This window comes from Monodelphis domestica, chromosome 2 (genome assembly GCF_027887165.1).
Source record: "Monodelphis domestica isolate mMonDom1 chromosome 2, mMonDom1.pri, whole genome shotgun sequence".
NCBI lineage: Eukaryota > Metazoa > Chordata > Mammalia > Didelphimorphia > Didelphidae > Monodelphis > Monodelphis domestica.
The window spans coordinates 249,276,128-249,302,995 of NC_077228.1; the positions used below are offsets into that span (position 1 = coordinate 249,276,128).

The 26,868-nt window shown below is 35.2% G+C and overlaps 1 protein-coding gene across 1 annotated transcript in view; it reads left to right on the plus strand.

Moving 5' to 3' along the window:
- The first annotated feature begins 1,092 nt into the window (after positions 1 to 1,092).
- Positions 1,093 to 26,868, plus strand: part of MYOCD (myocardin) — a 132,096-nt gene continuing 106,320 nt past the window's right edge. The window contains 3 exon segments of the mRNA XM_056817458.1: positions 1,093 to 1,140; positions 3,299 to 3,374; positions 9,435 to 9,596. Coding sequence (XP_056673436.1) covers positions 3,359 to 3,374; positions 9,435 to 9,596 — 178 coding nt within the window. The 5' untranslated portion in view covers positions 1,093 to 1,140; positions 3,299 to 3,358.

Here is a 26,868-nt window from a genome sequence, read left to right on the forward strand (position 1 = left end):
GGAAAACTCAGTATATTCTTGGACCTTAAATGTTACCATAGGTTAGTTGCTCAAATATACAATGTAACATTTTCATATTTGGATTAACATATTTCACATTTGGATTTCATATTTGGATTAACAAAGAGGGAAAAAAAGGAATGCTTTTGAATGAATTGAGGTTTGCTATTTCTTTAGGATGTATTATATATTGGAAAGAGCTTTGGCTCTTGAAACAGAAGAACTGAGTTCAAATCCTATATTTATAACTTACTACCAGTATAAGAATGATCAAGTCTCTTGATTTCCCTATACTTCAGTTTCCTCATCAATAAACTAGATGGTCCTTGAGGTTTCTTCCAGTTCTAAGTCTATGGTCATATATAAAAATAGCTATTCCTTTCCCAAACATTATGAATTTAAATTATTTAGGTTATTATTGTGAGATTAAATTATTTAATGTAAAGTGTTCAGACCATCATTCAATGACGGCAAATAGTGTCATGACTTGGAAAGTACATTAAATTGGGATCAAGGATACTTGGGTTCTACACTAACTAGCTAAATTGTCCCTTATAAAATGTGAATGTTGGATCTAAATGATGTCTAACTAGCTCTAATCTATATTGAGTAGATATTCTGTAAAATTCTGTGATAGTCACCTACATGCCATGCCATGTCATATCTTAAATCTAAAATTCTTCAAACAAAATGAAGTAATCCTTTTTTTTCTGCTACTAAAGGATATCATAATAAGATCAAATGGGGTGATAGATCTCCTCAGTATTTTCTTTCTCCCTCCAAATCAGAGCATTATATTTTTTCTCTATTGCTCTAATATTCTCCTAATACCTTTGGTCTTCATATTTCTGTAGGAAATCAGAAGGTGTACCTTATTCCTGTTACTAACACACTTTCTGCTCTCAATGCTTTCCCCTTTCTAGGCCTAAGTTCCACCTCACACTATGTTCCATTGCTTTATATAAAGTGATCTCTTCCAAACATTTTTTCTCTAACTGTTTATTAGTTTAATTTAATATAATTATGTAGTGTGTGTTAAGCAATAAAACACATTGAGTAAAAGCTTCCTTCTATTGTGTTTTTATTTCAGCATTGCAAAACCAAACTATATTCCAAGAGCCAAGAAAAGGATTTGATAAGGTAACTTTTTAAAAAGCATTTGCATAATAGGGAGAGGGGTATTAATTAATCAATCTATTACAATTAATTTTTCTCTGAGTATTGGACTAGGGAAAGAAAACAAAGCATCTAAAAACAAATTAACCATGTTGCCCAGTCCTCTTCTTTGACAGCAGCAGAAATATTAAATTTAATTCAATGAATAATTTTATGCATCTGTTTATATATACATCATTGTGCTAGGTTTTAGAGTAATACAAAAATGAATAATAATATAGTTCTTTCCTGCCCTCAGGGAGTTTTTAATTCAATAGAGAATATAATACATTCATAAAGTTTTAAGAAAAAATTTTGAATCAGACTTGTGATATCATTGATATAGAAAATTGCTGGTGAATACATAATTTTTATATTTGCAATTATTGTGGAGCTATGAAATTTTACACTGTCCTTCCCCAAATTTTATTCCTGACTATTTGGACAGAATACTTGAGCAAAGACATATATAGCTTATATGTACCAAAGAATAAAAATAAAAAGATACATATTACAAACAGGTACAGAAAAGCAGATCCATTACAGGAGGAAAATGACTTATTTTAGAGTAAATATCTAGTTTCTAGTTTCTGCCACAACCTCATTGTTCAACCTTGAATAGGTTATCTAATTTTTACTGACCTTAATCTCAGTTATCTACAAAAAGGTTATACTAGATGATTTCTATGGTTTCTTCCATATTTGTCACTGATGTTTATTTTATTTGCTTTACATTGCTTGCCAGGAATCCTAAGAAAGTATGTGTTCTCATCATTTGAAGAGTTATAGTTATTTTGATCCTGATTTGTTTCATTTTTTCTTTATGACTCTGACAAGACAAATAGTACTTTTACAGTTTGAAAAATACTTTTCTCTCAACAACCCTATAAAATCACTTTTGCAAATATAATTATTTCCATCTTACAATGAGAATAATACAGTTGGGATTGTCAAAGTCAGGAAAATCTGGGTTCAGGTCCCATATCTATCAATTAGTAGGTCTGTGACCCCTGGTCAAGTCACTTAACTTATCAGTACAGACAACTCTCTAAGATTTTTAAGTTTCAGAGTAGATCTTTATTGGAAAAGGAAGTTTATAAAAAATCCTATTTACACACACATATATGTATATATACCTATGTACATATATTATATAAGGCATAACACACATATTTTTGTTGTTCAGTCATTCAATTATGTCCAACTCTGACACCACAGACCAAAGTATTCCAATATTGTCCATGAAGTTTTCTTGGCAAAGATCCTGATTTGCCATTTTCTTCTTCAGGCAACGAGAGGTTAAATGACTGGCCCACAATCATACAGCTAGTAAATGTCTGAAGCTAGTTTGAACTCAGGTCATTCCAACTCTAGGTCCAGTGGTCTATCCACTGAGCCACATAGTTGCCTTAATGTGTACTTTGCTATTCTTGGTTGTTTCAGTTGTGTCCATCTCATCATAACCCCATTTGGGATTTTCTTGCAAAGATATTAGAAAGGTTTGTCAATTCCTTCCCCAGCTCATTTTACAGATGAGGAAACTGAGGCAAACAAGGTTATTTGATTTGCCCAAGGTCACAAAGCTAATGTTTGAGGTTGAATTTGAACTGATGAAGATGAGTCTTATATACATACATACACATGTATACATATACATATACAGTAACAAAATTACAAATCAAATTCAATTCCATTTTACAGATGAATAAAGTTAGGCTCAAAAAGGTTAAGCTACTTATCCAACATCACACATTTAGCGAAAGAGATGGCCATATCATCTAAATTGAGGTTCTATATTCATTCTATTTCCAAACGATGTATATAAGGAAGGGACCTATCTTATAAATCAGCTAATCCAACTCTTTTTTTTTTTTACAAGACTACTAGACTATGTAATTAAGACTATGTAGCAAAACATTTAACAGTTTCTTATTATAGTCTTATGAATAAGATGGAAAGATGTAGACTAGAAATCTAATTAAACAAGAGAAACTCAGTCTGATTGTAGTTTCCAATTTGAGTGGTCATAAAAGTAATTTCCCCTTACTGATAGTATCCTAGATTTTTTTAAGGTTACAAACAGTACAATTGCATGATTTAATAAGTGCCTGTCATAGGAATTTTCTGTATTTATGTTACACAGACTGAAGATTATTTAAAACACAAGGTCAGAAATAGACCTGAAGGGACCAACTTGATCAACATGCATATTTTACAAGGTAAGTCTTCTCTCATACAAAGAACATTTTCATGTTAGACATTTTTTTCTAGAGCTCTTTATCTCATTTGAATTGCAAAGTTCTTTTCTTGATTCTAGGTTTTCTTATCCAAAACTTTAAATGAGTTTATTCAATTTTAAAGTAATTATTCAAATAGAATAGAGATTAAACTTGTTCTCCTCAACTCCAGTATAATAAACTAGGAGTAGATGGAAATTGCAAAAAGTCAGACCCATATGCTTATATCTAATCATTAGAATTCTAAAAAAGTTACATCAGCAAGAAGCAAATTTCCCCCATCACTGTAGTCAAATGACCAATCAAGAAAATATATTAAGTACCTACTATGTGCATTTGCTCAGGACTGGGGAATATAAAATTATGCAGAAGACAATTCATACTCTCAAGGACCATACAACCTAATGGGAGATACAACATTACAAACATATATAGGACAAGAAGAAAATAATTAAAAGAAGGAAGGTACTGGAATTAAGAGGGGTAAGATTTCTTGAAAGTGGTGGAATTGTTACTGGGAATTGAAGTCAGGGAGGTCAGTAATCAGAGTAAAGAAGTTCGATTGTTCCAGGCATAACAGGCAGCCAGAGAAAATTCCTGGAGCTGAGAGATAGGAGAGATAGGAGGCAAATGTCGCAGACAGAAAAGTATTTTTTGAGGAGTAGGGTATAAGAAGACAGGAAAAGTAGGAGGAAACTAGGTTATGAAGAGCCAAATAGAGCATCAATAATCAGAACTGATAGAGAGAGAATTTATGATTTAGGTAGAAGTTGGACTAAATTACCTTAAATGTTTCTTCCATCTATTTGCAAAGTAGATAATATATATTATCTATATACATATATATAAATATAATATATATTACATAGGACATGTTGTTGTAGATAAGAGAATTAAGAGGATAGGAGGCTCGAGTCCCCATTTCAGGTTGTTCTAACATTTGGGGTGACCCTATTACAGGATCTTACAGGGTTTGGACAACAATCTTCTTGGATGTAGATCAAGCAGTTGAGAAAATGAAGCATCTTCTCTCTTATGTCTTCCTTGGACCCTAATTCACCATGTGTTCTCCAATCAAAAACACTGACATTTTACTATGCCCCCTCAATTTTACCCAGGCTTATAACATGAGTCTGTGGGTACAATAAGTCATAAAAAAAATCTGTTAAGGTAGCCTTAAATAGGATGTCTAATCCTTTAACAGTGAAAACTCTAAGGTTTTTTTAACTTGGGTTTTTTAATCAACTACAGATCCTTTGCACTTTGGAATAAACTAATTTAACCATACCATGCCTAGATTTTTTGATTTGAGGATAAATATAAAACAATCCACTTTAATATATTTGGATGAATTCAATTCATTCCAATAACTTTAAAAAAACTTACCTATCATCTTATGTAAGAGGTTTTTTAAATTTTTTTGTTTTGTTTTTTGTTTAAAGAGTTATTGAATTGAACTGTATTGAATGTATATTGGTTTCAAGTCAGAAGAATGGTATGGGCTAGGCAATGGGGATTAAGTGACTTGCCCTGGGTCCTACAACTGAGGAAATAGCTGAGGCCAGATTTGAACCTGGGACATCCTCTCTCTCTAGATCTGGCTTTCACGCTACTGATCTCTTAGCTTCCCCCTTCAATAATTCTTAATGGAGCATCTACTATAGTGTCCAGAGGGTGGGAAATTTTAATTCTTGGGGAAATCAAGCTTAAACTATATGTTAGGGTAAATTGATTTAATCAGACAATCAGATCAATATTTACCTGATATCCATATATGAGGTCTGAGTGGAACAAAGAAGAAGTAATCAGGTTAGAGAAGAGGTGTTGAGAAAATTAAGGAAGAAAAGTAAACTTAGCCTATTTTTTGCTTTTTTTTTTTGGTCTAAAGTCCAGGCAAGCATTTGGTGATGATGGCAGATATAAGGTATTTTAAATTAGTCTGGAAAGGAACCCTGGATTTCCCTGAAGTCTTAATGAATCTAATTCAGTCTCTAGAGTTAAATCCATGAACCTTCCCAGTCAACTTCTATCCTTATGTAATTAAAAGTTAACCCACAAGTATAAGAATTTAGATCATCTATCAGTGTGACCTTGAACATGTCATTTAACTATCTTTTCTGGCCTTCACTTTCCTCTCTAAAAAGTGGGTGTTGAGATAGATGATGCACAAGATCCTTTTTTGCTCTATATTTACCATACTCTGATCCTCTGGACAAAAACAAAATAGTCTGTGCCATCAGAAATTATCTAATCATTGCAAAATAAAATAACCCTGCATGAAAAATGCAATAATAGTAGCTCTTGGTCTGTTATTCTATAAAATTAGTAATTACTACTAGGAAGAAGTGATTAATATGGGTTAGAATGATCAAAGATGTCTTATAAATAACTATGGGACTTTAATTAAATTCCTCCTCCCCCAGAAAAAGGTAGTTTCTGGACAGATAAGAAGATGAAAAGTCGTTTTATAAGCAAAGAGGTTAAAGGCACAGACGCATGATGAGTATGGTATATGGGAATAATAATCATCATCTAGTCTGAAAAGCTGTCATCATATTCTACAACCCAACTTTGGTGGTTATAAAAAATTGTTATAGACCAGCTGGTAGTTTTATAGAATATCACTTTACTCAGATTACTATCTCTTTTTTATTATACTGGCGACTTTTTAAGCATTAATTCCACCATTGGGTACATGAGGGCTTCCTTCTTTGCCTCCCTTAATTTTTTCTCTTTCTGGAAATCCTTTTAACTCATCTGTCTTTCTAACTTGCATATTTTTTTTTACTGATGACATAACCTTTCTTCTATTCACTGAGTATTATAAATATGAATTATTATCAACTCTTCACTCTCCATCACCTCTCCATATCCAGTCAATTGCCAAGTTTTGTCAATTTTTTGTTCACAAATACTCATATTATTCCCCTCCTTTCTATTCAGATGACTGACACTCTAATTGAGGCTCTCATATTATTCCTTATTTAGACAATTGAAATTGCATCCTAACTAAACTAACTGCCTCCAATCTCTCCAAATTGCACCAATAATAAGCATTTACTAAATACTTATTACATGCTAGGCACTGTGCTAAGCTTTAGACATGCAAATGTAAGCAAAAGAAAGTCAGTTCCTACTCTCTAGGAGTTTGCAATCTAATGTGAGAAGACAATATATAAAAAGAAGCCGAAATTGAGAACAAAGAGGTATGGGTGGGATTAGGGGAAAGGAAAGTAACAGTGGCAAAATCTGGATCAGGGTTAGAGTCAGACAAGTAATGAAGGATGACTGTTCTGGGCTCTTCCTTGAAATGGAGATGCCAGGAAGAATTCATTATAGGAAAAGGACTGTTCCAAGATGAGAATACCATAGGGATGGAATGTGAGATAAAAAGGAAGATGGTGAAACACTGGAGTTGTTTTAAAAAAACTGAAACAACCCTCCTATAATTCTTAACTACCTGCAGTATAAATTAGTGTGTAATTTAAAGCCCTTCACAATCTGAAACCAACCTATCTTCCAAGGCTATTATAAATAAAATACAAAACCCTCTTTTGATAATATATGAAGGCTTTATTTCATTCTTGCATTTTTGCATAATTGCAAGAATGGACAAACACCACAAGAAGTGGCACATGCCCCAACTGTCACTTCAGTGATCCTTTTATCTCTGATCCTAAACTCCCCTCTTTTCCCCACTGGCATTGGATGCACAATAATTCTGACACACCTCTACATATTTCCCCCCTTGATACCTTCCCCCCTTTACATATATCACATGTATAGAAAATGGCTGTGACCCTCTTTGTGGGTGTGTCAGTTAATATGCATAGGCTAATTATGCAAGCATAGTTTGGATAAGAGTTCAATAGCAGATGAGTTGAAAACTGGTTCCCACTCAACTGATAATATAACAATGATAATGTATTCCTTATCTGTCCTCAGGCATTCTGTTTTTTATGAGGCAAATAGTATTTTTCTATTTCAGCTTTCCTCTCAAGGCTAATCTCTTTATGCAAATCTCTTTATGTTCCAACCATTGCCACCACCACCCTCCAAACACACATATGATTTCATCTTCTATTTCTCTGTCTTTGTGAAAGATTTCAAAGCCTTCCTTGGATTGCATTTCCCTTGCCTCTTGGAATCCTTACTTCCTGTCAGGGCTCAGATAAATTATTATGGAGCCTATCCTGATCCCCCTAGTTCAGTGATGTGCCTACCTTTTGAGTTTAGTGTGTCAAAATTCATCAAAAAAACAAGCATAACTCGGGTGGTGTGTCACTTTGAGGAAAAAAAAGACATAATTTCATGACATTTACAGTTTAAATAATAAAAATGTATAATTGTAATGTATAACTGTATTTTAATAAACCAAAAACTAATTATTTAACTTACTTGCTTAGTGACTTCTTTGTTCATCTGTCAGTTGGCTTCTATATTATATAACTTGTGTGGGGTGCCGTGAACTAAGATAAGTGAGAGGAAGGGGGAATTCTTTAACCTGCCTATGACTTTTTTGTTGCTGAATTTCATTGGCTAAATCTTCAACTGAAGGTTGGTATTTTGTACACTTCAAGCCTAAGCAAGCACTACTAACTTCATCTGTCAATCTTTTTCCTTTTTTGGTTTTGATATTATTTAATGCTGAGAATAAGGTCCCACAAAAGTACGTAGAGGGGAAAATTATGAGTAAAGCCATTGCTATATTTTTCAGGGTGCTAAAAGTGTCTGGTAATCAGTTCCAGGCACTCTTCCATTGCATTTGGGCTGGAGCCACACTCAGTCTTCCTGACCTGGCTCCACCCTTCCCCTCCCCAGCCAGGGGGCTCTGGAAGAGTAGAGGCTGCTGCTGGCCAGCCTTCCTACCCCCCATGCATACTCCTTCTCCCCACCCTCATCTGCCCCAGCCACCTGGAGCATGCCACTTGCTGCTTACCACTTCCCCCACCCCACCCCCATGGCCAGCGTGTTGAGCAGCCCCCCCTTTCACCCTGGGGCTGGGCCAGAACATGGCCACAGCCATGGTTTGCAGGCACAGGGCTTTCTGGGCACACTGAACCCTCATGTGGTTGCATGTCATTGAAAATGGCTACAGGTATCAGTGCTGACACATGTGTCATATGGGTTTGCCATCACAACCCTAGTTGATAGTCACCTTTCCTACCAAAACACTTTGTGTTCACTTAATATATTTTTTCTAATTGTTTACCTGGGTATACATTGTTTATAAAATCGAGTATAAGCTTCTCAGTGGCAAGCCTTTTTACACTTTTGTCTTTGTAACTCCCAACAACAAACACAGTATCTTCCAAATAGTAAGTACTTAATAAATGCTTGTTGAATGAATTAATGGGAAGGCTAGCTTGAAAAGAAGTAAAAGAACATGAAGATAATAGCAGGAGATAAGACTTCTCCTTTAGATTAGAGAGAGTTGGTAGATCTAGACTGTTAGGATGAGAGGTTTCAGCTTGTTCCATAAGCAATAGGGAGACATTGAAAATGTTTGAACAGGGAAGTCCAAGATGATTTAACATTTTTCCAACAGGGTATGACTGAAAAAGTTTGCAAATATACTTTTTCTGAAATTAATAGAATTAATTAATAACATTATTAACAGAGAAATTAATAACATAATAATGAAAGGCATAAGCTTATGGAATTTTTATTTTATAACTTTTAATTATAATAACAGATAGTCCAATGTCTGATGCCCCCTAGTGCTTGAGGTTTAAAAAGTGGCCTAAAAAATAAATACACTTCCTGAAAAATCTAAATCAGAGAAAGATTTAGGACCTTGAAATGTTTGTGTAGTAGCTAAATATAACATTTTCTAATACTTTTCCTAACTGCTTTGGTTTGTCTTTCCTTCTTCATTGTTTATTTTGAATTTATCTCATACCCTGCAACCCACTTTTTTGCTTAATTCATGTTAATTGAAAATATTATTGCTAAAAGATCTTTTAACACTTTTTTGTAACCACTGCCAAAAAAAAAACAGAAAAAGATTCAAGAACTGATGATTTTAATTTGGTCTTCTAGACACAACTACGGAGGAGTCCATTTCAACTCCTCAGATGAAGTTTAAAAAAGCTCGACTTGTAGATGATCTGCCTGAAAAAATTGCTCTCAGGCCAGGTTTTCTGAAACTGGTGAAGAAGAATAGAATTCCTGTTGATGCAACTGTGAAAGAGTCCATGAAAGGTAGTTAAAGCAAAGAACAATAGTCGTGCATGCTTAGTGGGCAAAAGAGTGCTACCACTCTATAAGACTTGGGCACCTCATGGAATAAGGTCCTTACACTGTAGGGTGATCATACAATGTAGTTTTATGAAGTTTTCTACTCACAGAGGGTTATTGTGTGGAGTATAAGGCAACTTGTACCTTGCCACCACATCTTGTTTATTTATTTTCATTATATTTTTTCCCACTTACATGTAGAAACAATTTTTAACATTTGTTTTCTGACATTTTGCAATATGCTGGATTGTATTCCCCACTTGCCTCAGTAAGACAGGTTTTTCCTGCTAACCTATTTTTTCTTGAGACAGAAAATACTTTCATTCCTTTTCTTGTTGGTTCTACCACTCCAGAATTCATTTTGAGACATTTTTATAGTTATTTAGAGGTGAATTTAGTCAAACTCACAATATTCCTTCCTAATTTTCCATCTTAGCTCATGGAAGTAGCCAAGCTACTTTAACTATTCCTACACTCTTTGCCAGCAGCCAGTAATTTCATCTCAGCTAACAAGGTACTCAACACTTGCACAATTTTGGGGGGCATCCCCCACTCTTTAAGAGTTCACACAAATCTATTAATTAAGCCACCATTGCTCACATTTCCACGAACTGCCATCTCTAGTACTATTCTCCATTCCTCATACCATTTCTTGGGAAACTTGCCAACTATGCCACACAAAGCCAGAGTAATGAATACAGACTTTCTTAGGGAATTGTCTTATAGGAGTCCTCTGCAATAGCACTTTTCAAGGGACAGTAACCATCAATGCACATCCATGATATAAGTACATATGGGGGCTTAGTATTTAAGATATTTATGCATTCTACTGAAACTTCTTAAGGAATCAGTAGGTTAAAATACTTAGGATGTGTCCAAATTAGCAGAATGTGTAAATCTTCAAGGAAGACCAAGTTGGCTGCTTCTTGACCTAGTGAGAATATTTATTTTTCTCTCAACTGAAAACATAATCTATTTAACTTATAATATTCCCAACTGCAAACATAGTTTGCTTAACCCATTAGAAGGTAAGGAGACTAGGTTCCAAAGACTTTGAACACCAAACAGAGGATTTTGTATTTGGTCCTAGAGGTGATAGTACATAATTCTTCCATTCATTTGTCTCTAGATCTAAAGTTAGAAATGTGTGAGATCACCAGAGAGATGGGTAGTTTTTAAATTTTAATAATGGAAATAAAATTCAAACGTTATTTTTAAGGCAGGCAGTTTGGGTCTATTCTCATTAAATGAAATATAAAAGAGATTAACATTTTAAGTTGCTCATGGACTGAAAAAAAATTGATAGTATGATATGTGCTATTAGGCTACATTAAAAGAGACACAGCTTCCCAGAATAAAGAAATGGTTGTCCCTCTGTATTTTTCCCTGCTCAGTCTACATCTATAGTATTTTATTCAGGTCAGGGTACTGCAGTTTAGTAAGAGAATAGAGAAGATAGAAAGCATCCAGAGGATGGCAATGAGGATAAAGAAAGTTCTTACATTCATATTATATAAGAATAGTTGAAGTTCTTTGAGGGTTAGGACTATCTCATTTTTATGTTTGTATGTCCAATGAATACTACAGTGCCTGATATAGAATAAGCACTCAATAAATGCCGATTGGTTGAAGGAACTATGGGTATTTGGGATGAAGAAAAGACTAAGGAGGAAATGATAGCCTTCAAATGTATGAAGGATTAGTCTTATTGTTTGATTCCAGACAATAAAAGCAAGAACAATGTTGCAAAGAGTTGCAAGGAGAAAATTTTAGACTTGATGTCAGGAAACACTTCCTTACAATAAGAACTATCTGAAAATGGAATGAGCTACTTCAAGAGGCAGTGAAATCCTTCTCATTGGAAGTCTTTAAGAGAAGGTTGAATGACCACATATTCAAATGGTAAGATGGGATGTAGCAGGAATTCTTTTAATTGAAAGGAAATATCAGCAGTCATCTGATCCAAAACACAGCTAGAAAAGAATCTTTTCTATAATTCATCTAGGCTAGTATAATTGTCTGTGTATATATAAATATATGTGTATGTGTGTGAATATTGAGATTTATTATATATAATAAAACAAAATATACTCAACTGCTAGATGTTATATAATTTATTGTGCTATTATATATATATACATATATAGTGGTTAAAATACTTGGGCTATCTACTTCAAGATTACAGTAAAAAAAACCAATACATAATGTATGTATAATTATTTATAATAATATATCCTTATGTAATTGCAATGAATTATTTGCTAATAATACTAGCTAGCTTTTGCTTTACAAATACCATTTCATTTGGTACTCCTAACAACCCTAGGAAGGAGGTACTAGCTTTTTGCCCATTTTACAGTTGAAGAAACTGAGACAGAGGTTATGTGACTTTTTCACAGTCATGCAGTTTGTGTCTGAGGTTATATTTGAACTCATGTTTTCCTGACTCTAGACCCAGTAATATATCTTCTGAGCCATCCAGTTGCCTCTCTATAAAAGATTAAATTATACTTATTTATTTGATTTGTGATATAATAGAGATATAATTGAAGTACTTCAGAAATTATTTAGTGGGGGAAAGTCAGGAAAGACTTCATGAAGGAAGTAACATTGAAATATAGAGGTATTCATTCCACCTAGTGAGGATTAGAGGTCAGGACACTTTGCTTCACTGCCTCCCTCCCCATATGAAAAATCCCCATAAAACTTTTGGGGTCTCCCTTCCTACCAGAGAAAAAGTCTGATTTTTCTTCTACAGGGATAGTTTTTGGGGGATAGTTCTAACTGTTCTTTGCAAAGGAGAGCTATGTTTTATTCCTGTCCCTCATATCCTAGTTGTAAATAGTACAAGAATAGCAGTCCTGCTATGATGCTTATATATGTACCTGACCAACCCTGGCCAGTCATGGTGAATTCTGGAGATTCCTAGGACACTCAAAAATTCCCCCCTAATTTTTGCCATGCTTCACTTATAATTACTTTCTTTCATTTCCTTATCATCCTGGACAGTAATATCTCTTACTATCTAAATACTTGGAAAAGAGACTAGAGTTTGCTATAATGCAAAGTGAATCATATGTCATGCGAGTAGAAGTCAAACCTGGGTATCTTGTAATGACTGAGCATGACTTTTTTTCATTGTTACTCACCTGTTCATTGTGGGAGAGAATGTCCCTGCCTTTCGGAGGAGGGGGTATTTTATACCAACTATTCTTATTATGCCCCATAATTATGTCTTTTTGAAAAAAAAGTATTTAAGTTGATAAAAAAAAGTGGTGGAAGCATAGTGATGAGGGATAATGAGCAATAGGACGAAAAACCCCTACAATTTCATAAGGAACAGAATTCTCCCCTCTAGAAATCTAACCTTTCCACTCCAATGCAAGTTGAGAAAGTGAAACCAGAGGGAGTATTTCATAAATCACTATACTAAGTGATATGAAAGATTCCTTCCTCTCAAAGTTCTGTAAAACTATATGTGAGTTCTATTTATTTTTAAAACAAAGTGATGAGGAGGAACTTAATCTACGTAGTATAGAAATCTGTCTATATTGAGCAGTTCTAGGAACATTCAGAAGAGCCCTCATTTCCATCACACAAATAAAATTTCTCCAAACTAATTGCTAAGACTTGAAATTATTTTTTGTAGTGACAAGGTTTTCATCTCTTAATCAGAAATAAAATTTAAAATGCAAGACCATGGGCATGACTCCATTCAAGTTTATTTACTTTTTTCTATATAAAAACAATTTCTAATCCTCCATAATTGAGTTTAGAGCTTGGCTTTGTTATATACAATCTAGGATATAGCTGGAAGGGATTTTAGATGTCATTGAGCCCAAACCACTTATTTTATATATGAGGAAACTGAAGCCCAGAGAAGTCATAGGACAGTGATGGCAGAGTGCTGGGTCCCAACCCTATCCCACACCCCAGATCAAGTGTCATGCCACATGCATGCACAGACCTACTGCCTCTCCCTACCCCACCCCACCCTTACCCAAAAGAGGAGAGGGAGGAAGCACTCCCATTGGGCTGCTGGGCAGCAGGGTGGGTGATGAGAGATAGTAATGGAGAGGGGGAGGAGATTGACCCAAGCATTCAATTCCCCTACAACTCTACTCCCCTACAGCTATGTGCCATGCTGTGAGCTATGATCTCCTCAAACCTAGCTCCTCTCCAGCCCCACCACAGGAATCACCTTCACCACAGACTCAACAGGCTGCCACCCCTATGCAGCATATAAGCTCCCCCACCCAGGGCCTTACCCCAGACAGGGGAAGGAGAGAGTACTTCCATTGGGATGATTGACAGAGGAATGGGTGAAGTGGAGAATGTTTTTAGGCACATGGAGAGGGGGAGAGGAACAGTTCAACCCTAAATTGCTCTGGCTTTCTGGGAATGAACTCTTGCAAGAGACTACAGATATTTCTACAGAGAGGCTCTTAGCACCCTTTTTGGCACACATGCCATAGGTTCACCATCAAGGTCATAGGATCATAGATCTTGAGCAGAAAGGGACACTAGAGTCCTTCAAGTTCAAGTCCCTTTGTATAATTGAGTCAAGCAAGATTAAATAGTAAATCTCAAAACTGGAATTTGAATCCACATCCTCTAATCCAACTCCCATTTAGTATTCTTCTCATATAATGGACAAATCATTTCACCTCTTTGAGGCTCATCAGTAAAGTGAAGTAATTGGACAGAATATCTAAATCTAAGATCTTATAATCTTATGGATATAATCCTGGCCAAGAGACTCCTAGAATTTGGAAGGGGATGAAATTCCCTAGAATCCATTGTCAGGCAGAATCATAGTGGTTAAAGAAGGAGGGGACCTTTAGAGAAGATGAAAAAGAAATGTTTCACCTCTTGGTCAACCTACCAAAATTATTTCAGCTGTTTCTCTAATGACAATAAATTAGTCAACAAGTGTTTATCAAGTCCTTTCTAAGTATCAGGCATTATGCTAGGAGATTGGGATAAAAAAATAAAAAATAACTGCCCTCAAAAAGCTTTATTCTTAGAAAAAGCTAAGAAACATAACATATATCTTTATAAGTGTATACAACATACATATAAAGTAAATAGGTAAAGGTGTGGTGGGGAGAAAATACTAGTAACAAGGAGATAGTAGAAAGGCCTTATGGTCATGTAAAAGATGGTTCTTGAGTTGGGCTTTGATAAAAATTTGAGATTTTTAAGAGGCAGATGTAAAAATGAATCTATTCCAGGCTTACTCAAAGAAAACAAGTTGAACAATGTTGTAGAGGCCTTCTGGTTCAATTCTCTTCTTATAATTGAGTCAAGTAGATCTGAAAGTTGCAAGGTCAAATAGTAAATTTCAAAATGGGAATTTGTTGTCAAATTGTTGTCAAGGTCACACAGATAGTAGATAGCAAAATTGAAGTGACAAGCTATAGTCATGTTATAAAGGACTTTATATGTGATCCTAGAAGCAATTAAGTTACTATTGAAATTTATTATGGAGGAGAGTTGATATGTGTGCTTTAAGAATATCTTTTTGACAGCTGCATAGACAGCATATTGGAGGAATACTCAAAGCCTTTCTAATTTGATAGGACCCTTCAATGTTGTAAACAGCTGACATAGCCTTTAAGACTTCAAAGTTACCATCATAGTGAAACAGAACTGGACTTTTATGGAGGAAGCTTATTTACACTGAATTGTAAATTACTTTTTTCAGATTTTTCTCCTATTGGAAGATTTTGAGAGGAAAGAGTGGGGAAAGACTGTAAGGATAATGAGTCCTTAAGGAGTGATGTGAATGTTTAAGACTACACAGACTATACTTTAAAAGATTTGATTTAGCTATTTCCTTATTGTAATAATGGAGATACTTGGTCTAACAAGAATCAGGAATGTCTTGGGAACTTTACATTACTCCACCCATACTTAGACATGCTTTAGGGGAAGATAAAGTTGTAAACTCCTGATTGAACAATGAAGTTACTTAACTCATACCTTATAGTGAAGCTAGAACCTTTAAGCTAGGTCTATTTTTAGGTCTAATACAAAAAGGTGTTAAGTACCTGTAAAGGTTAAATTAATCTCAAAAGGTCAAGTAACTCACAAAAGGCAAGCTTAACAAAGAAGTGTGTAGTACTCAGAAGATATAATCTAACCAGAGAAGGTGAGAACTAAAGAGTGGTGAGAACTAAGAATAGGCAGTCCTGGAAGAAAGTGTCTACTGTGATTGGTAGATGTGAAAATTTAGGGGAGGTGACATAAGAGAAAATTTCTTTAAAAGGAGGCAAGAAAATTCAGTTCAGACAACTCAGCTTGGTGTGAATCTTCTGAACTCAGTTCAGGAGATTGAGTTCAGTGGAGGACTGGAACCCAGCTTGGAGACAGTCTCATGGTGAGTGATAAGATTGGCTGCCTTACCCTTAGGCTCAGGGAGGCCACTTTGGCCAAGGCCTTTAACTGCTGCCTGGCTCCCCCTGAGCCAGAACAGTTTAAATTAATTCTCTCTCTCTCTCTCTCTCTCTCTCTCTCTCTCTCTCTCTCTCTCTCTCTCTCTCTCTCTCTCTCTCTCTCTCTCTCTCTCTTGCTCTCTCTCACTCTCTCTCTCTCTCTATCTCTCTCTCTCTTTCTCTCTCTCTCTCTCTTCCCCTTAATTCCATCTTTCTATATTAATTAAAATCTCCATCATTCCTAGTTGACTTGGGTATCTTATTATTTGGAAATCATCCCTGGTGACCAAATTATTTAGATTTTAAGTCAAAACACTAAAATTATCCTTACAATGGGTAGGGGGGGAAAGGGAAAAACTGGAGGGAAAGAAGATATACTTTGTTTAATTCCTGACTATGGAGATGTAGAATGAACAATTCTATTTTCTCTTTCAATCATTTCAAGAGTCATGGAGAGTGGGAGCTGAGCTGGCTAGAAAAGGCTAAATTTTTAAATGAAGGTGCCTGGGCCAGACTGGCAGTAGCACAAAGATTCTGAAAGAGATAATGTAATGGAGAGGGCAATATCTTGAAGGATCCTGCTGGTATCATGGTTTTACTAATCATCTATTTGAGAATTTTGCAATTTTTCCCATTCCCATAGACTTAGCTTTAATATCTGTTTCAGTGAAAATTTCATGGTCTCCAATTATTAAAAATCATTATTAGTGAGTTAGTATCCCTCCATGGACAGGACACATTTCTTGGAGGTAAATGATCTTTCTCTGAACATTTACTTCTATGACTATCATTTACTTTAGGTTATGCTTAAAATCAATGATTTCCTTAGACCAAGAACATTTTTACTTTGGTTATATAACAAACTAATCTACAGAACATGTCAGTTCTAATATAGTTTGCCAAGGGACACAAATGAAGAGGATTTTTTCTTTTTTGTTTTTTTTTCTCTCCCTTAGAGAAAAAGATTTCCTAGAGCAAATAGAACTGTCAGTACATCATTAATAGAGAACTAAAAATATTTCCCCTTTAGTGAATGGAGCAGTCAATAAAGATAAACAAAGGGCATTCGTTTTACTTTGAGATTTTTAGTTATTGGTTTGAATCACAACTAAAAGGTAACTGGGCTTTAGATTATCTTACTTTCACTTTGGAATTCTAAGTGTTTATGCAGCAAAAACCACAATTAAGTCATCCATTTATTTCCATCTATTTCTTCCAAGAAAGAAAAAAAGAATGCATGGTAAACAATTCTCCAAGAGTCAGTGCCATAATAGGGGAATGATGTAAGAATTTTTTTCAACTCTGCATTTATCATCACTCTGCCCAACATGCCTGCTAGGACTATAATTAGAGTATGTATTGGGAAAAGCTCTGAGTGAAGACCACGCTTTGAGATGATATCATTGACACCTTATCACAAAATAAAACTGATAAACTAAATTGTTCCAAGAACATTATGATATGGTATTTTTTGTCCCTTTCCATTTTATCCTATCACTTTGGTAGAGATGAAGAAAATGTGACTCATTTGTTCCCTTTGCCTTAGTGAAGGCTCCTTATATCAAAAATAGATATCTCATGGCACAGTATTTTACAAGCCCTGGAGAATACCAACTCTACAGAGGCAGTTACCAAAGAGGTGGCTACCTTTAGTTTCAGTTTTGGCAATGAGATTCCTATCAGTTTGTACATGTTGCAAATTTAAGTCCATGTTAACGCTCTGCCCTCTAGTTACTCTCTTCCCCAATTACACACACAGCAGTGCCAAATGTAAGCTATTTAAAGGTAATAGTGATTAGCATACTTCACAGTGACTTTGTCTTTAAATCTAGGCAAATTCACAATAATTCCCTTTGAATCTGTCTTCATATTCTAGCATAGCCTATACTATTTTTACCACAAATTCCTTGGAGCATCATAGAAGCCAAACACAATTAAACCTGTCTTTATTGTTCAGCTGCATACCTTATGAGGATATTTAGGCTTAGAGAAACTAAAAGTAAGACAAGTACTAATTTGTATGTATATACTAGCAGTTTACAAACCATTTTCCTCACGAGAACCATGAGATAGGTAGTACAAGTGATAACAGCTTACAAACATTTATTTACTGTGTACCAGACACTAGAGTAAACTTTCAACATACAAAAACAAGCAAAAAGACAGACTTTGTTCTCAACGAGAGTCTAAGGAGGAAAGACAACACATTAAAAAGAGTTGGTGTGACAAGGAAATCACTTTAAAAGACTGATATATATTAATTTAAGGTCGCCAAGGAATTCAGCTATGTAATTCCTAAATGAAAACTCAAGTTAGACGTCAGCCTTTTATAGAGTTTAATTACAAACAGGAGGAAGAAAGGAATTAGAGAGAGAGAGAGAGAGAGAGAGAGAGAGAGAGAGAGAGAGAGAGAGAGAGAGAGAGAAGAGAAAGGGGAGAGAAGGGAATAGGGCTTAAATACCCCCTCTGTTTAGGCTGGGCCAAAAGGCCCAAGCCCTTAGATAGCTGGGGCAAAGAAAGGAGATCAGTCCCTATTACTCACGTGACCAAAATGGAGAAACAGTCTCCGGGGCCTCCACCTCCAGCTTCCTTCAGATCAAGCTTCTCAGAGCACCTCTCCAACCACTCAGAGCCAAAACTCTCCAACCAACCCCCCAGTCCTCAGACCCCTCTATCTTTAAGGAAACCATCCAAGTTCCCTCCCCTCAGTTCTCACATCTACCAATCACTGTCCATCATTTTCCCTGTGCCAATGGTGGCTCTAGCTTAACCCAGGACCACCCAGAGGTCTGTGGCTTTGCACATGTCTGTTGAAGGTCATATTCTCAAATAATTAAATCTTGATCTTTTGCTACAGCCCTTCCTAAATCCTGTTACCCTGAGTAGGGTAGAGATTGGAATAATTAAATTTTGATCTATGCTGCAGCCCTTCCTAAATCCTGTTAGGACTGAGTAGGGTGGAGATTGATTCCAAGTATCTCCATTGTATCAATTCTAAAATCAATCATGACTCAAAGAAATTCCTGTTCTATGCTTAAGCATAGGTCAAAGCCCTTTCCATTGTTCAGCAAAAGGTTTCTATCCTAAAGTAATCTTAAGAAGGGAGGAGGAGGAACCTTCCATGCCAATGGGGTTCACATTCCAATAGACTATCACTAAGAAATTTTCCAAGTATGAAATTTCCCAATGGTGAAATTTCCAACATTTATAAGTCTAAGAAATTTTAAGGTTTACATTGGAAAGATTTGGGGGATGACAGTCAAAGGACATGCTGGCAAAGTCTAGGGAATCAGAAGTAGATCCAGGAAAAATTCATCAAAAGGAGAAGGGAGCTGTGGGGTCAGAGCAAGGTTAAAGGAACAAGGTGAGGCATGCTAGTGAAATCTGGAGAGTCAGAATCAGAATCAGGAGGGGACGAGAATTATTATTCTGATTTTATAGATAAGGAAACTGAGTCTCAAAGAGGTTAACTGACTTATCCAACTTATCCTAAGTAAATGACTTAGCTGGAACAAAACAAAGATACCTTGACTCCAGATTTATCTGTCTCACAACACTACCACATAGTAAGTAGTAGGAAAGACTTTCAGATAGCAGAATAATCTCATTTCCTTTTTTGTTCCCCACAAGATTACCAGATTTGTAGGTTGGGAAAATGGCATCAATGTAGGATCATAGATATGGAGCTAGCAGGTACCTGAGAGGTCTTCTAGTCTACATTTTATGATGGAAAAACTGAAGCCTGAACTTGTCCAGGTCCAACATGTAGTAAGTAGCAGAATGAAGATCTGAATCCAGATCCTCTTGTTCTAAATTCAGGCCACTTTTTATGGTGCCATTATGTTCTTCATCTAGTCTCTTTTGGTTTTATAAGGCATTTCACATGCTATAGTTGAGGACAAGGTAGAGAGGGATATATTAGGATTCAGAATTGATAGAATGGACATAAATTTGTCAACTTGGAAGAAACTTTCTAATGAATGTTCCAGGTTTCTGTGTTTGACCTTGGGCTGGTTAATGTTCTTATCAAAACTTGGGGAAAAAATAATTTGATAGGGAAAATTGTAAGTCTTTTATCTATATAGTGTGAGATTTAAAATGGTTGAGGTCTTAAACTGTAGTGATTAAAATAGTGGAAGATATAAATTGTGATAGATATAAGAGAGGGTGAGTACATTTGACCACAGAAATATGTTTCACTACAGTGTCTTGGGTTTTAAAATCAAATATAAGGTGGTCGTCAGGGAAATATTCCCAATTATTCAAATACCCAAGTCAATTGGGTTTTATAGAGATTTTAATTAACAATACAATGAGTAATCAAAGAAAGAGAGAGAGAGTAAGAAAGGAATAAGTATGAAGGGCCTCAAGCCAATATAGCCTAGACCTGAGTCTTAAAAGATAAATCAGTCAGTTTTTTAACACTCACCACAAGGTCTGACTAAACAAGGATACTAGTGACACCAGGCCAGCGTCCTTCCTCAAAGAGTCTTCCAGCCAGAGATTGCTTCAAAGGGCCTCTCTCAAGAGCCTCCAGAGCTCCTACCCCAGAGGGACAGAGCCCCTCAGAGGAGCTCCTCAAGGAGCTCTCCTCCAGAATGAGAGTCAGAAATCGAGATCCTTTGCTCTTCTCTGAGCTCTTATTTTTAAGGGCAAAATCTCCTCTGTCACCTCCCCTAAGTCCTTACATCTACCAATCACTGTAGATGTTTCTAAAGGACCGCCCATTTTGAATTCACAGCCGAGTAGTTTTAATCTCTTTAGTAATTCATAAAAAATGCTGCTGTGTCGACAAATTTCATTAAGAAAAAACCTCTGAATAAGTTATCACCCTTTTAGGTTTAAGTAGTTTACAAGTTGCCCCAGCTTTATAGGTACTTAGTATCCCATTGTATCAATTCTAAAACAGTCATGACTCAGAGAACTTCCTGTTCCTTCCATAAGCATGGATCAAAGTACTTTCATTGTTTAGCAAGCAGTTTTCTGTCCTAAAGCAGTCTTAAGTAGGGTGAAGCAGGGACATTCCCATAGCTAGGAGCCCCCACACTCAAGTAGAGTTCTTACCATCTGCTAGGGAAGTTTTTTAAGTAGAAGATTCCCAATGGGGGAAACCCCTAACATTCATAAGCCTGAGAAATTTTGAGGTTTACAGTAGAGAATATCAACTTCACATATATAAGTATTTATATATATGTATCTGTGCTCTTTATATCAAGAATTATGTCTAGACAATTCAGAAGATTATACTCAACACAAGACCCATTTGTGTCAAGGTTATGATGTGGAAGCCAAGAAAGATAAAGAGGTTTTAGACTGCAATAAAAGAAGCCTAGTAGCTGGGAACAAAGTGGTAAGCTATACTTTGCCCTGATCAGATCCCTATTGGAGTATTTTGTTTATTCCTTGGAACCACAATTTAAGATGGGCTTAGACAAATAAAAAATTGTCCAGAAAAAGAAAATCATTATTATGAAGGACCTCAACTTACCTGAGAATTACTTGAAGGGACCCGAAATGTTAAAAATGACATTTCCTAGGGGCAACATAATAGCCAAGTAGAATAAATCTAATCCTGGTTCAAGAGGGACTAAATTTATTCTACTTGGAACCAAAGGACAGAAACAGAAGCAATGGGCAGGAAATGCAAGGAAGAATATTTAGTCTAAGCATAAAGAAAACTTTTAGCAATTAGAGTTCTCTAGTTCTAGTGGCTGAGGTTCTCCAAGCCAGGGTATAGATGATCATTTGTCTGGCATACTATGGAGTCCAGGTATAAGTACATATGCCATTTTGTCCAGGTATAAGTACATATGCCATTTCTAAGCATGAGATTCTTGATTCTGCTCTTCTAGTCTAACTCTCTTATTTTCCAAATTGGAAAAATAAAGGATGTTAAGTGACTTGTCCAACGTTATATACATCAGAAATCAAGTTAGGAATAGAATCTAGGTCTCCAGACTCGGTGTCTAGGCTACACTACAATTTTTCTTAGAGGAAAACTTTACCTTTTTTAAGAATGGGGCTGAAAAAGGGAAAAGAGATATAAGGCTAACAGTTCAAAAGTGAAGTACGGATTTATGTTTTTGAGGTACTTGGTTGGGAAAATGGATAAAGGACTGAATTTAGAGTCAGGAAGACTTTGAATCTTATCTCAGATACTCACTAACTATATGACCCTGGGCAAGTCACTTAATTTCTCTGTCTCAGTTTCCTTTATTCTTAGTGAAAGACAACACCTTTTTAAGAGTATGGCTGAGAAAGGAAAAAAAAAAGATTGGAGAATGATAACTCAAGCCCACCGGGGTTATTGTGAGGATCAAATGAAATAATATACCAGTAACTTTAAATTTTGTTCACAAACTTAGTATATATAGTACCACTATAGTCATGTGACCATGGATGGAAATTGAATTCTAGAGAGATATATGATTTGTCTTCAGTTACAGAAAAGATATTAACTGAAGTGAGAGAAAAAACTCAGCTAAGACATTGTTTTTCCATTTTCTAGAGTTACCAAATAATAAAGTAAAAATACATTTCCTAAATACTAAGCCAGAAAATTGAAAGGTCTTAGGATAAGAGTGGAATAGAATTGTGATTTAATATTATTTTTTAACTTTTGTATTATATGTAGAAATAATTTTTGACAATTCTTATCTGAATTTTACAATTCAGATTCTCTCCCTCCTTCCATTTCTCCCCCCCCCCCTTCAAGGTGCTATCATCCAATATATTTCCACATTCCTCATGCCGTGAAAGAAAACACATATCACACATACCATAAAAAAAACTCATAAAGGAAATAAAGTGAAAAATGGCAGACTCCAACTGTACCTTTGATTGCTGATAGCATTTTTCATCCTTTATAATTAGCTTAGAATCTTACTTTTTAAAAATAATATCTTAGTCCTTGACATTTGATCATCATACAATATTTCTGTTACTGCATACACTGTACTTGTAGTTCTGCTCACTTCATTTTGTATCAGTTTATATGTCTCCAGGTTTTTCTGAACTTATCCAATTCATCATTTCTAATGGTGCAATAATACTGTATTAAAATCAACTTTTTAGTCATTCCTCAATTGATGGATAACCCCTTTGTTTCCAATTCTTTGCCACTACAAAAAGAACTGCTAATATTTTTATACAAGTAGATCCTTTTCTCCTATCACCAATATTTTGGGGGTATAGATCTAGTAGATCAAAGGGTAGGCACAGTTTGAAGACCCCTTTGGCATGGTTCTATATTGCTCTCCAGAATGGTTGTTTCAGTTCACAGTTCCACCAACAGTGTATTATTAGTGTCCCAATTTTCCTACATACTCACCAACATTTATCATTTTCATTTTTTGTCATGTTAGCCAGTCTGATAGGTGTGAGTTGTTTTAATTTGCATTTCTATAATCAAGAGTGATTTGGAGAATTTTTCATTACTGTAGATTTAATTTCTTCATCTGAGAACTGCCTGTTCATATCCTCTGATCATTTATCAATTGAGGAATACTTTGTATTTTTATAAATTTGACTCAGTTCTCTATATTTGAGCAATGAAACCTTTCTAAGAGACACTTGCTATAAAATTCTTCCCCAATTTGTTGTTTCCCTTCTAATTTTATATGTACAAAGACTTTTAAATTTAAAAAATTTTATTAATTAATTTGATCAAAATTATCCTTTTTCTTTTTTTATGTTCTCTCTGCATCTTGTTTGGTCATAAATTCTTCCTTTATTCATTATTTTGACAGGTAAGCAATTGTGTGGTCCCCTAAATTGTTTATTTCCAAAAAATTAATATAAAATATAACAATAAATAATAAAAATTAAAATAAATAATAAAAAATTAAAACTAATATATTTTAACTTTCCCTTGGTATGTAGCATCAGGTGTTGGTCTTTGTCTAATCTCTCCCATACTATTTTTCCACTTTTCCCAGGGGTTCTTGTCAAATGATGGTTTCTTCCTCCAAACTTTTGGATCTTTGAATTTATCAAACACTAAATTACTATGGTCACTATCAACATTATGTTGATTACTCAAGTTATTCTATTGATCCACTACTCTATTTCTTAGCCATTATCATATTGTTTTAATAGGTATCATTTTATAATGTAATCTGAGACCTGAGACTAGGTGTTCTTCCTTCATATTTTTTCATGAATTCTCTTATATTCTTAATTTCTTGTTCTTCCAGATGAACTTTATTATTGTTTTCTCTAACAGTATGAAATAATTTGGGGGTAGTTTGATTGAAACTGAATAGGTAAATTAATTTAGGTAGCAGTTATTTTTATTACATTTTCTTGGCCTAATCATGAGAAATTAATATTTTTCTAATTGTTTAGGTCTGACTTTATTTGTACCAAAAGTGTTTTATAATTGTATTCAGATGGTTTGTTGCTGGGTTTGTATTGATAGATATACTGTTTAAAAAAAAAGATAAAAGAAGGGAAGTTTTATACCCCTTGGGAAGCTTGGACTTTCAGTATGAGAGGGGGAAAGATAGGAGAACCCCCTTCCACAAAGTGGGGTACAGGAGAGACAGCAGATGTAACAGGTTGGCTCAGAGAGAAGAGATGGGGTTTGAAGATTTTCCCCCTTGTGCCTTCCCTCCTTAGCTAAAGCTGCTCTCCCCAATTTGCTCTTGTCCCTCTTGTCACCCCTCCACTACTCAAGATCAAAAGGTCTCCACTTGATCCCTTCACTCACACTCAGCTTGGGGAACAAATAACTTTAATGTTAACTCAATCAGGTAATACAAAAGGAATAAGGGGTAGGGAAGAATGGGAAAAGGAAAGTGGGAAAAATGGATCCCTGTTTCTATCTAAACCCTTTTCCCTCCTTCCTTGAGTTGGGAGGGGGGGGAGGGACTCAGGCCTTTGCAACCTGAGAGAAAGTCAGGTTGACTCACCCCTGGGCAACAGGAGCTGAGGTTTCTGCTCAGGTTTCTCTTCAGAAAGTCCCTTCAATTGGGAAGTGTTGGGGGGAAAGCTCACCAGCTTTTTTTGTTGGGTTGGAAAGTCACCAGCAGGAAAAATGGGTAACCCTCAGAAGAAAGTCTTTTCCCACCTTCTCTCTTCGGCTTATCTAACTAAGATGGAGAGACCCACTGCTCTCCCAACCAGAGTCTCCTCCTCCAGAATCTACTCCTGGGGCCCCTCCCCCGACAAGTTGATCAATTTCACATACTCTTCAGCTTAGCTTTTTTTTCTCTAGTGCCAGCCTCTGTTACAATACCCCCAGGCTTTTTCTATTATTTACAATTACTTTTAAATGGAATTTGCTATCTCTTGCTGTTGGACTTTGGTGGTGGTGAATAGAAATGCTGATGATTTATGTAGCTTTATTTTGTATCCTGCAACTTTGCTCAACTTGTTCATTATTTTGATTAGTGTTCTGGCTGATTCTTAAGGGATTTCTTATTTATACCATCATATCATCTACAATGCATGATAATTTTGTTTCCTCAATGAGTATTCTAATTCCTTTATTTCTTCTTTCTGGTGTTATTTCTATAATTAGTATTTCTAGTACAATATGAATGGTGATAATAGACATCCTTGCTTCACTCCTGATCTCATTGGGAAGATTGTAGTTTAGCCCCATTATAGATGATTCATAGTAATGGTTTTAGATAGATGTCATTTATCACTTTAAAGAAAGCTCCTTTTATTTTAATTTTCCTTGTGTTTTTATAATGAATGGGAATTACTAGCAAAAAAAAAAAACTTACAGCAATGTATTACAAAAATTATTCACTATGACTAGATGGGATTTATGCCAGGAATGCAAGGCTAATTTAGTATTAGGAAAAGTAATAGCATAATTAGCCACATTAATAACCAAACAAACAGAAATCACATGATTATCTCAATAGATTCAGAAAATGCCTTTTATAAAATAAAGCTCCCACTCCTACTAAAAACCCTAGAAAGCATGGGAATAAATTCCTTAAATTGATAAATTCAGTTTATAATCATCAGCAAATATCTGCAATGGGGAAAATTTTGTCTGAGAATTTCCTGTTCATATCCTTTTACCACTTGTCAACTAGGAAATACTTTATAATCTTATAAATTTGACTCAGTTCTCTATATGTTTAAGAGATGAATACTTTTTCAGGTATACTTGTTTTAAAATGTTTTTCCCCATTTCTTGGTCCCTTCCTAATTTTTCTTGCATTGGCTTTGTGTAAAAACTCTAATTTAATATAGTCAAAGCTATATATTTTATCTCATAATGTTCTCAGTGTCTTACTTGGACATACTTACTTGAACATGGATAAGGGAATATTCCCTTATCCAAAGATATGACAGGTAAACTATTCTATATTCTGCTAATTTATTTACTGTAGCACCCTTTATTTCTGAATCATGTATCTATATTGGTTTTCCCTGGGTATATGGATTGAGGAATTTTTTGCTCTGTGCCTCTTTTCTGTCAAACTGTTCTCAAATTTTCTCAGTAGTTTTTGTCAAATACTGAGTTGTTCCTCCAAAAACTTAGATTGTTGGGTTTGTAGAACCCTAGGTTACTACTTTCATTTTCTACTATATATTGAATGCCTAATCTATTCTACTGATGTACAACTCCATTTCTTAAAAAATGACAGATTGTTTTGATGATTACCATTTCATAATTGTTTGAGATCCAGTACAGCTAAGTCACCTTCCTTCAATCTGAGTGATAGAGATGAAGATTTATAAAACTATAAACTGCCCAGATGAACAAAAGAGAAAATAGAATACTTTAATAAACCCATCACAGAAAAAAGAAATTAAACAATTAATGAAATTTA